The sequence below is a fragment of the Muscardinus avellanarius genome (genome assembly GCF_963383645.1).
Source record: "Muscardinus avellanarius genome assembly, chromosome: 5".
Classification (NCBI taxonomy): domain Eukaryota; kingdom Metazoa; phylum Chordata; class Mammalia; order Rodentia; family Gliridae; genus Muscardinus; species Muscardinus avellanarius.
In genome coordinates this window covers 76,733,886-76,745,987 of record NC_137790.1, presented here as the reverse complement: position 1 = coordinate 76,745,987, position 12,102 = coordinate 76,733,886, and the positions used below count along the sequence as shown (strand labels likewise).

At 40.8% G+C, this 12,102-nt stretch overlaps 1 protein-coding gene across 1 annotated transcript in view; it reads right to left on the bottom strand.

Annotated features, from left to right (window-relative positions):
• The window catches only part of PAK2 (p21 (RAC1) activated kinase 2), a gene marked incomplete at its 5' end in the record, with an annotated part of 50,313 nt that extends 48,182 nt beyond the window's left edge, over positions 1 to 2,131 (bottom strand). The window contains one exon of the mRNA XM_080696375.1: positions 1,945 to 2,131. Within this exon, the coding sequence (XP_080552501.1) occupies positions 1,945 to 2,131 (187 nt within the window). The remainder of the gene's footprint in view (positions 1 to 1,944) is intronic.
• Between the last annotated feature and the right edge of the window lie 9,971 nt (positions 2,132 to 12,102).

Genomic DNA, 12,102 nt, shown 5'->3' with positions numbered 1-12,102 from the left:
TAATACCTTATCTAATTCTAAAAAATGAAACAGCTCTGCAGACCAAAAGTTTCTTCCTTAAATTTGACACCAAAACTAATTTAGTGATTTCAACTTTGATGACACTATTTATAGCCTTTATCTCATTCGGTATGATAAGACCAGTGGGTTCTTGCCCCCTGGGGATATTTGGTAATGTCTGGGACATTTTTGGTTTTCACAATTGAGGTAGGTGCTACTGATATGTACTAGGTAAAAACTAGGAATGCTGATAAACATCATAGAATGCATAGGGGCAGATTGCTGCAACCACAAATTATTGGTCCCAAAATGTCAATAGTGCAAAGGCTGAAAAAGCCTGGAATAGACATGTTTTGCTGAAGACACTGATTTTTTTTCGGTACTGGGGTATTTTACCTCTGGGCTACACCTCCAGCCCTATTTTTTAGTCTTTTTATTTCTGAAATAGGGTCTCACTAAGTTTCAGAGGACCTCATTAAGTAGCTGAGGCTGGCCTTTAACTGCATCCTCCAGTTTCCACCTCCTGAATGCTGGGATTACAAGTGTGCACCACCACACCCAGCCACTGATATGCTGATTACTGAGCTGCTTCAGATTCTTCTGAGAGCATTATAGAATACATGATAAAAGATACTACTCAAAAATAAGAAAAACTTTTCATTCCAAAACTTTTCACTGAGGGAACTGTGGCCCCTCAATTAACATTTTTTATAATAATGGCCTTCCTTCCTTCCTTCCTTTCTTTCTGTGGGTCTGGAACCCAGGGGCATTCGACCTCAGAGCTACACCCCCGCCCTATTTTTTTTTTTATTCTGAGTTGCAGAGGGCCTAAGTAGCTGAACACTAAGTAGCTGAGGCTATCCACAAACTGCTATCCTCTGGTCTCAGCCTTCCGAATGCTAGGATTACAAGCGTGCGCCACCACGCCTGGCTATGGTTTTTCTTAAATACTACTTTTATGGCTTAGATATGGTTTGTCCCTATGGTTTGTCCCTGTGAAACCAAAGGTTCATGTGCTAGAGGACTGGTCCCCAGTTAACAGTATTGAAGGTGGTTGGATCTCTAAGAGGTGGGGCTTAGTGGAAAGTAACTGGGTGGTGACCACCTCCAAATAGGTTGTTAGTTCTTGAGTCAGGAGGCTGCCATCAAAGAGTGCACACCCCTTCTGCAAGTAGCTGGTTTCCTTCTGCTACTCTGCCATGCTGTGATGCTGGGGTCCCTCTGCAAAGGGGCCATGATGTTTAGACTTTCCAGCCACTAGACTTGAGAGTCAAAAATACCTCTTTTCTTTATCAAGTTCCCAGCCTCAGATATTTGTTAAAGCTAATGGACTAAAATAAGCACAAACTCCATTAATGTCAGGAAGCCATAAACTATGGCCCAAGGTCTCAGAAAATGGAGATTGAGTATGGAAACCCACAAGTCATAACAAGTAGGATGAGCAACAACTTTATAGCTTTATTCTATTTCAGTTTAAACTAGTCTTGTTTGTTTTTGTTTTGTTTTAGAGACAGAATCTTACTATATTGCCCAGGCTATCCTAAAATTCCTGGACTTAAGAGACCCTTCTAGCCGGGTGTGGTGGCGCACGCTTGTAATCCCTGAGCTTGGGAGGCTGAGACCGGAGGATCGTGCAGGTTCAAAGCCAGCCGCGCTGGCTTAGGAGACCCTGTTTCCAAAAATAAAAAAAATAGGTCTGGGAGTGTAGCCCAGAGGTAGAAGGGCTTCCAGGAAGCCCAGTACCACCCTTCTTCTCAGCTTCCTGAGTAGTCTGGACTATAGGTGCATACACTGTGCCCAGTTAAACTACTGTTTTACAATAGTGCCTACGTACCAGTATCAACTGTCTGTATATGTTCATCATTCTCATCCTGAAACATTAACACAGGTAACATACAATAACAAACCAATGGTGGGGTGTCTGAAACCACAATAGCGATTTACCTTTCTCTGTGCTTGAGAATATGGAGATGATTTTATGCCTGGGCTTTTTCTCCTCTGGAACTGAGGGCAAAGGTTTCAAACTGTGATTGGCTGACAAAGGATCTTTGCCCCCAGTGCTAAAAATGGTACTGCTCATTCGCACAGGAGGTGCTGGAGGCTTGTCTTCTAGTTCTCCGTTGTCAGACATGATTCAGAATTATCAAATGACCTGAAATAGGCAAAAACCCCACACAATTAATAATAATGTAAAAAGCAGTATCAGCAAAATACAGTAACAACTAACCCCAACTCCAAATCAGAAAATGTTATCCATTTAGAGTGACACTGCAAAATCTGGGGGGGAGGGAGAATCAATGTATAATAGGGGAGGTTACTGGAGAGCGAAGCTGATCAAATGATGCTTTTGTGTATGTACAAATATGCCACAATGAAACCCATCACTCTGCACAGTATAGACCAATTTAGAAAAAGGAGCTATTAGCCAGGCGTAGTGGAACATGCTTGTAACCCCAGTACTTGGGAGGCTGAGACGGGAGGATTGCAGGTTTGAGGCTAGCCTCAGCTACTAAAGTGAGTCTGTTTCAAAATAAAGAATAAAATAGGGTTGGGGTATGGCTTGGAGGTAGAATTCCCCGGGTTCAATCTCCAGTACCACATGTAAAAGAGAGGGGGGGGGGAGAAGCTACTTAGGCCCTTCACAACTTAGTGAGACCCTGTTTCAAAATAAAGCACAAAAATAGGGCTTGGGGTATAGCTCAGAGGTAGAACACCTCTGGGTTCAATCCCTAGTACAAAAAAAAAAAAAAAAAAAAAAAAAGAAAGAAAGTAAAAGAAGAAAAACCAACGAGCTGGGTGTGGTGGCATCAACTTGTAATCCCAGTATTTGGGAGGCTGAGACAGGAGGATCACAGTTCAAAGCCACCCTCAGCTACTACTTAGGCCCCTAACAACTCAGTGAGACACTGTTTCAAAATATGGAATAAAGGCAGGCAAGGTGGCGGAGGCTTGTAATCCCAGCATTTGGGAGGCTGAAACCAGAGGATCGTGGTTTGCGGACAGCCTCAGCCACTTAGTGAGGCCCTCTGCAACTCAGTGAGTCCCTGTTTCAAAAGTAAAGAATAAAAAATTGGGCAGGGGGTGTAGCTCAGAGGTCAAATGCTTCTGGATTCCATCCCCAGACCGGTAAAAAAAAAGAAAAAAGAAAAAAAGAAAGAATAAAAATAGTGCTGGGGGTTTAGCTTGGAGGTAGAATGCTCCTGGGTTTCATCATTGGTAACACACACACACACACACACACACACACACACACACACACACACACACACCACACACACAAAGACAGAAAAAGAAAAACCAATGAATATGTTATGTAACTTTTTTTTTTTTTTTTTTTTTTTGGTGGTACTGGGGGTGGAACCCAGAGGCTTTCTACCTCCAGGCTATACTCCCAGACCTATTTTATACTTTATTTGGAAACAGGGTCTCACTAAGCTGCTGATAGCCTCACTAAGTAGCTGAGGCTGCCTTCCAACCTGTGTTATCCTCCTGTCTCAGCCTCCCAAGCGCGGGGATTACAAGCGTGCGCCACCACGCCCGGCCGAACACTACCTTTCTCAACAAAGGTTAAATGGTTAGCAGGGCCGTGGTGTAATCCTGGCATTTGGGAAGCTGAGAAAGGAGGAGCTAGGATAGTGGTTCAGGACAGCCTCAGCTACTTAGCGAGGCCCTTCACAACTCAATGAGATGCTGTTTAAAAAAAAAAAAAGGTTAAATGGTAGCTCTGGAAACCAAGAGGGAAGTATGAATACACTACGTATCTAAAGAAATGCCCCTCATGGTAAAAACAGACAAAAGCTGGATGTGGTGGCGCACGCTTGTAATCCCAGCATTCGGGAGTCTGAGACCTAAGGATCGCGGTTCGCGGACAGCCTCAGCTACTTAGTGAGGCCCTCTGCAACTCAGTGAGACCCGGTTTCAAAATAAAGAATAAAAAACAGGCCAGGGGGCGTAGCTCGGAGGTCGAATGCCCCTGGGTTCCATCCCCAGACCCACAAAAATAAAAAACAAAAAAACAAAAAAACAAACAAAAAAACCCCACACAGACAACATGGAGTCTTGAGAAAAAATTCCAAAAAGGAAGAATATTTATCTCTGATGGGTCCATCTCTAGAAGAAATGGATGTTTGGCCTTTAAACTCATCAACCAAAACCCTCCAACCAGATTCTATGCATTATGAGCCTTGTGACTTAACTGAGCCTTCATATAAACCTTCCTAAAAGAACATGCGACTGATGCAATATTTTGTCTTGGAAAATTTGACATTCTGGCCTAGACACACTAGTTGCTTTTGAGTTTTGCAAAGTGTCACATGAAGCTTGATCAATTTGGACACAGTGACAAAATTAAATTTAGAGCATGAAGCATGGTGGTGCACTTCTGTAATCCCAGTATTTGGGAAGCGAGACAGGAGGATAGCAGGTTCATTGCCAGCTCCAGCAACTTAGTGAGAACCTGTTTCAAAATTAAAAAATTAGACAGGACTGAGGTATAGCTCAGAGGTAGATTGCTCCTGAGTTCCATTTCCAGTACCAAAATAAATCTAGAGCATGGCTAAGAACCAGACTGTGGCCATCACTCTGGTTGTCACTATGTAATGGTCTATCCAGGTAATCAGATAACCACTCTTATTCAAAAGGCTAATTTGCTAGAAATTTCAACCTTTTTTGGGGGGTGTGGTACTGGGGTTCCTGGAAACCCTTCTACCTCTGGGCTACACTCCCAGACCTATTTTTATACTTTTTAAAATTTGGAAACAGGGTCTCTAAAGCCAGTGTGGCTGGCTTTGAACCTGCGCGATCCTGTCTCCATCTCCCACCACGCCTGGCAAACCCCAAACCTATTCTATATTTTATTTGAAAACAGGGTCTCACTAAGTTGCTCAAACCCCAAACCTAGTTTATATTTTATTTGAAAACAGGGTCTCACTAAGTTGCTGAGAGCCTCACTAAGTAGCTGAGGCTGGCTTCGAACCTGTGCGATCCTCCTGTCTCAGCCTCCCAAGAGCTGGGATTACAAGTGTGCGCCACCATGCCCAGCTCCTCAACTTTGTTTACATACACTTATGTTGTGGTACTGGGGAACTAACCTAGGGGCATTCTACCTCTGAGCTATGCCCCCAGTCCCATTTATTTTCTTTATTTTGAAACAGGATCTAAATTGTGGGGGCCTCACTAAGTAGCCGAGGCTGGCCATGAACTTGCAATCCTCCTGTCTCAGTTTCCCAAGTTTTGGGATTATAAACATGCACCACCATTATTGGCCTTAAGTCTTCGTTATTCTTTATCTACACCACCAATTCTTTCAAGGCTCAATAAAAGATTATTTCCTATAAGGTCATTTTCATCTATCTCTGTCCTCTGAATGTGAGATACATAAAAAAAAAATAAATTCAGGGAGTATTAAGTTTATAAAGGATTAGCCAGGTGTGGTGGCCCACGCTTGTAATCCAGCATTTGGGAGGCTGAGACAGGAGGATCCGGGTTCTCGGCCAGCCTCAGCTACTTAGTGAGAGGCCCTTGCAACCTCCAGTACTGGGAAAAAAAAAGAAAAGAAACACAAAATTATAAAGGATTAGAATTTATCTTCCTATTTCCCCTATTTTATATGTAAAAAGTACCAACCCAACAAAAAGTAAATGGTTTGCCTAAAGTCATACAGATTGAATAACTGAGACCAGAATTTATGTTTCTTAACAACTCATAATCTTATGTTCTTTTTTCTTAATTATGCTAAAACAATACACGGGACCATTCTTTGGCAATGAATTGCAACTATGCATTAATTATTATTTCATGTGTTTTTCTAACTCAAGACTTCAAATAATCCAAGGGCACGAGGCAGTAATGATGACTAATTCATGATACCACACTCTGTCCTCAAGTGAAATACAGTTCTTCTTGAATTAGTTCTTTCATCAACAGCACTCCACTAGACAATATATTAACTACCCTACCTTAACATAAATATCTTTGGAAAGATTTGTAGTTTTCCCTCACAGTGGATAAAGCAGTTTTTGTATGTGTATACTGACAATATGAAATGTCTAAAAAGTGCTAAATGAGGCTGTGATAAGGTTCTGTATATGTTCTTCCTATATTTTATTCAGAAACACTATTAAAACAATCATGATAAAATACTGATTTACCTTATGTTTTGTTCTACCATTACTCAAAATGTTTTATAAAAGAAAGCAAATAATGACTTCCAATCTATTCACTTTTTGCTACTTTTCAGTAACAAACAAGTAGGCGAAACAAAAAGTGTGCCCAAACACAACTGTACTCTTCTAACGGTCCATTGTTTAACTGTGACACAACTCAAACAGAAACAATTCTTCAATTGTCCACCGAAGGAGGCGCGGGGTAGTTAAATATACAGCAGAAAGTGAAAAAAGTGGTGGTGTCTGGAACCAATCAATCCAACTAGTGGAAATTATTGAATTTATTATAATCTACTAGGATCACAAGTACGGTACACCAAGTACAAACACATACTACTGAAAAACATTTAAAAAGCACAATTTTAATTTGTATTTTTGCTTATATTTTTTATAAATGACAAACCAATTTTTCAGTATTTTATGACTATAACAACAATAATCAACCAAACCTCTAACAGTCTCTCAATAAGCTGCAAAAGCCAACGGTGGCCCTTCCTCACTTAAAAAAAAAAAAGAAAAAGCCTCCAAAATTCGTGGGAACATAAGCATCAACGAATTGCCTCCAAGTCACCTGATGGTGAACGACACACATTGTAAACAGAAGGTTCACAAACCAGAAGGAAAGGAGTGTCTTCATTTGGTGAAAACAGCCAGAACCTTAGGCTTATTAGTAGCAAGGTTAAAAAGAAAAGAGGAAAAAGAAGTATAGAAAACACAATCAGGGGACTGGTTAAAAAATAAATAAATAAATAAAAATAAATAAAACTTTGCTTTAAAATTAAGTAGATACAGGGCTGGATAACATATAAAAAATTTTTTTTTGTACTGGGGCTGAAACCCAGGGGCATTCTACTTCTGAGCTACACCCCCACCCTATTTTTTATTTTTTTTGCGGGTCTGGGGATGCAACCCAGGGGCATTCAACCTCTGAGCTACACCCCTTGCCCTATTTTTTTCTTCTTTATTTTGAAACAGGGTCTAAGTTATGGAGGGTCTCACTAAGTAGCTGAGGCTGTCTGCGAACCGCCATCCTCCTGCCTCAGCCTCCCAAATGCTGGGATTACAAGCATGTGACACCACACCTGGCTTTATTCTTTAATTTGAAACAGGGTCTCACTGAGTTGCAAAGGGTCTTACTAAGTAGCTAAGGCTGTCTGGGAATTGCAATCCTCCTGTCTTAGCCTCCCAAATGCTGGAATTACAAGCATCCGTACCCGGCAAGGAGGTAGTAAAAAGGAGAGTAATTCTATTGAGCTCAAAGGAAAAAGCTACCAAAGACAGTAAGCAATTTAGTAATCCAGTTTTTCTTAAAGGATTTTGACTAAAACCCTAGAGATCTTATGCTTCCAGTTTAGTGGCCACCACAAGGGACAGATGATAAAACCCAGAGTCTGCCTAAGTTAAAGAATCTAATAGGAGTCTCACTCAATGAGAGGTTACTGTTTAATGAATAAAAAGTTTCTATTTAGGATCAAGCTGGGCGTGGTGGAGGATGCTTGTAATCCCAGCATTTGGGAGGCTGAGACAGAAGGATTATGTGGTTTGTGGCCAGCCTCTGCTACTCAGTGAGGCCCTTTGCAACTCAGTGTGACCCTGTTTCAAAATAAAGAATAGCTGGGCGTGGTGACACACACATGTAATCCCAGCATTCAGGAGGCAGAGACCAGAGGATCTCAGTTTGTGGCCAGCTTCACCTATTTAGCAAGGCCCTTTGCAACTCAGTAAGACCGTTTCAAATATAAAGAATTAAAAAAAAAAATTAGGGCTGGGGGTGTCACTCAGAGGTAAATGCCCCTGAGTTCAATTCCCAGTACCACACACAAGAATAAAAAATAGAGCTGGGGGCGTAGCTTGGTAGTTTGGAGGTAGAATGTCTCTGAGTCCCATCCCCAGTACCACCACCAAAAGAAAAAAAAAAGGGGATCATGAAAAGGCTCTGAAAATTGATAGTGATGATGGATGTACAACACTGTGAATATACTTAATGCCACTAAACTGTATACCTAAAATGGTTGAAATGATATATTTTATGTTATATGCACTTCACCACCACAAAGAAAAACCTCACAGGATGTGAAGCACTTAAGAACACTCAGAGGACTGAATTTTTTACACACAAGCACGCACATACACATACCTGAAAATTAACGAGTTGAGTTTCCAGCCTAAGATGTCCTTCAAAACAGAAAAATAAAACAAAGAAGGTAGGAAGGAAGTAGTAATTACGATCAAAGATAAATTGCTGTGTAGAAAACTAATACACAAAAGAGAAGATCAATAAAACTAAAAGTAAAATCAGAGAGAAGGCAAAAACAGTATCAGCAACGACAAGGGGTTCTACTGGCATTTAGTGAGCAGAAGTCACAGATACCAGATGTCCTGCAATAGGCTCACAATTCCTGAATGCTCCCCCATGCACTGATTACACCTTTTAAAGAAAACCACAAGTAACTGGATCCTATTCTACAGTTTTACATTTGAAAGATACTTTTTGTAGTTTTAACATACACAGAAATTTTCAGATATGTAATCACTATGTAAGCCACATCAGTACCAAAAGCTTGTTCTTTGTTTTGTTTAGACTTTATCCAAGAAGTTAATTTATTCTCCATTTGGAAAATCATGTCACCAAGAGTGCTGAGTCACCAACAGCAGTCTACATGTATGAGGCTACACTGCAGCCAAGCCCCTGCGCATACCAGGGTCTGGTCACTTCACAGTGACTTTTAGGGTAATTGTGATTAAGTATTTACAAATGGAAATACCTATTTTCCTTTTTTTCTATTATAGTTAGGAGATTACATTGACACTCTCACCCCCAACATTCTGTGGGTATAAAATTAATAAATCTATGAATTTCATTTAATAGGAAGCAGTATAACATCATGATTAAAACACAGATTATAGCCAGGTGTGGTGGCGCACGCTTGTAATACCCCGCTTGGGAGGCTGAGACAGGAGGATCGCATAGGTTCAAAGCCAGCTTCAGCTACTTAGTGAGGCTCTCAGCAATTTAGTGAGACCCTGGTTCCAAATTAAATATAAAATAGGTCTGGAAGTATGGCCTAGAGGTAGAAAGCCCCTGGGTTCCATCCCTAGTACCACCAAAATAAATAAATAAATAAATAAAATAAAAATAAAAAATACAGATTAAAAAATACAGATTATAAATTGGATGTGGTGCCGGGCGTGGTGGCGCATACTTGTAATCCCCGTGCTTGGGAGGCTGAGACAGGAGGATCGCGCAGGTTCGAAGCCAGCCTTAGCTGGCTTAAGAGACCCTGTTTCCAAATTAAAAATATAAAATAGGTCTGAGAGTATAGCCCAGAGGTAGAAGGCCCCTGAATTCCATCCCCAGTATCACCAAAAACAAACAAATCAACAACCCCCCCCCCAAAAAAAAAAAACAGGTGTGGTGGCACACGCTTGTAATCTCAGTATTTCGGAGGCTGAGACTGGAGGATCATGGTTCGTGGATAGCCTCAGCTTCTTAGTGAGGCCCTCCACAGATTAGTGAGACCCTGTTTAAAAATAAAGAATAAAAAATAAGGCAGAGGGTGTAGCTTGGAGGTCAAATGCCCCTGAGTTCCATTCCCAGACCCGCAAAACAACAACAACAAAAGAGAATATAACCTCTGACACATATCTTTTTTTTTTTTTTTTTTTGGGGTGGTACTGGGGTTCCTGGAAACCCTTCTACCTCTGGGCTACACTCCCAGACATATATATATATATATATATATATATATATATATATATATATATATATATAGCAAACAGGGTCTCAATCCAGTGAGGTTGGCTTCAAATCTGCTCCATCCTCCTGTCTCCGGATCTGCCTCCCAAGCAAGGGGATTACAAGCATGCGCTGCCAAGCCCAGTGCTCTGACACATATCCTATTTTGATACACTGGCAAAAATACAAAAAGGCATAAGCTGCAGGCTCTAACTGTAGCATTATTTGTAACAACAAAAGACTGACACTAATTCAAATAGCTCTAATAGAGGACTGGCAGAACTAACTACATCACACACTAAAGTATTATGAAGTAGTATAAACAAATGTGAGTTTAGTCTGCAGTGCGTGCACCCCCCCCACACAGAAAATCACTCTGTATACTGCCACATTTGCATATGTGGGTGCACACAATCACAACTGAGAGGCAATCATACCAGCAAGATGAATGTATTGCTTCATATACTGCCATATTCACCAGCATGTAGCAGGTAAAGATGCAAGATGGTGTGTGTGTGTGTGTGTGTGTGTGTGTGTGTGTGTGTGTGTTTGAGGGGGATATCAATATATACATATACACATGCTTATATTTAAAAAAAAAAAAAGGGTGTGGTGACTCACACTTGTAATCCCAGTACTTGGCAGGATCACAGGTTCAAAGCTAGTCTTCAAAGCTAGCCCGGAGGTAGAAAGCGGGTTCCATCCCCAGTACCCTCCCCACACACAGTTTTCCTAGCTTTGTGTTATAGTTGACAGACACTGTTTGCATTCAAGGTATACGATCTTTCATTTCTTTCTTTTTTGTGGTACTGGAGGTTGAACCTAGGGGCATTCTACCTCCCAGTTATACATCCCGGGCGTGGTGGCGCACACTTGTAATCCCCATGCTTGAGATGCAGAGACAGGAGGATCGCACAGGTTCGAAGCCAGCCTTGCTGGCTTAAGAGACCCTGTTTCCAAATAAAAAAAAGTATAAAAATAGGTCTGGGAGTGTAGCCCAGAGGTAGAAGGGCTTCCAGGAACCCCAGTACCACCACCAAAAAAAAAAAAAAAAAAAAAAAAAAAAGCAACAACAACAAAACAGTCTCACTACTTGCTAAGGCTGTCCTCAAACCTGCCATCCTCCTCTCAGTACTCCCCTCTCCTCCCAAGTACTGGGATTACTAGTGTGCACTACCAATTGAGGCTGGCTTAATTTTTTTCTTTTAGGAGTTATTTGGTAAACACTAAAGTTTATATGGAAGACTAACCCCTAACCCTAACGCGTACAGAAGAGTAAAAACACACTAGAGAAATAATAATATGGAATAACTCAACTTGGTCTTGTTATCAACATTTTTTTTGGTACTTTGTATGGAACCCAAGAGCATTCTACTTCTGAGCTACACCCCCAGCCCTATTTTTCATTATATTGAAACAGTGTCTCACTGAGTTGCAAAGGGCCTCACTAAGTAGCTGAGACTGTCCACAAACCGTAATCTTCCTGTCCCAGCCTCCAGAATGCTGGAATTATAAGTGTGTACCACCATACTTGGCTTGTGGCTAGCTTTTCCATGCATGCCTACCATATTAACATGTAACACTGTATCTGAGCTGCAAAAGGCCAAGGTATGTGGCACCCATACAGGTGCAACCTGGTAGTGCTGGAGAGTTAACTGTGGGGGTGATTATGGTGATGGGATACATCACTCCTCTTTCTCACTCTGTTAGATGGTCCTTTAACTTACTTTATACAACTTCCAGGGGATAATACAATGAAAGTGAGCCTTTAGTGACATTTTCCTGATAGCTTTTAATCTTTGTCTCACTCCCTCTTTCTCATTCCTCTGCTCCTTGAAAATGTACTGCCTGGTAAAGTTACATTACTTCCCTGTCCCAAGCTCTGTCTTGCAGGAGTCCAGGTAAAGATAGATAGCAATCTTACAACATACTAAAAAAATTTTTCAGACAAATTAAAAATTTAACATGAAAGGCTAAATATAACCTTTAGTTGCAAAGAGTATCTTTACATAGGAGAATATCTTCATAGCACAGAAAGCACTCTAGGAAAAAAGAATATTAAATATAACTACATTCAGTAGAATAAAAAGCCACAAACCAGAAATTAACTGCAAGAAAAGTAACTAATAAAATTATATTTTGGATGAAGAATTACTATAAAGATTATCCAATAAATAAAAAGCAAATGACCTGAACAAGCAC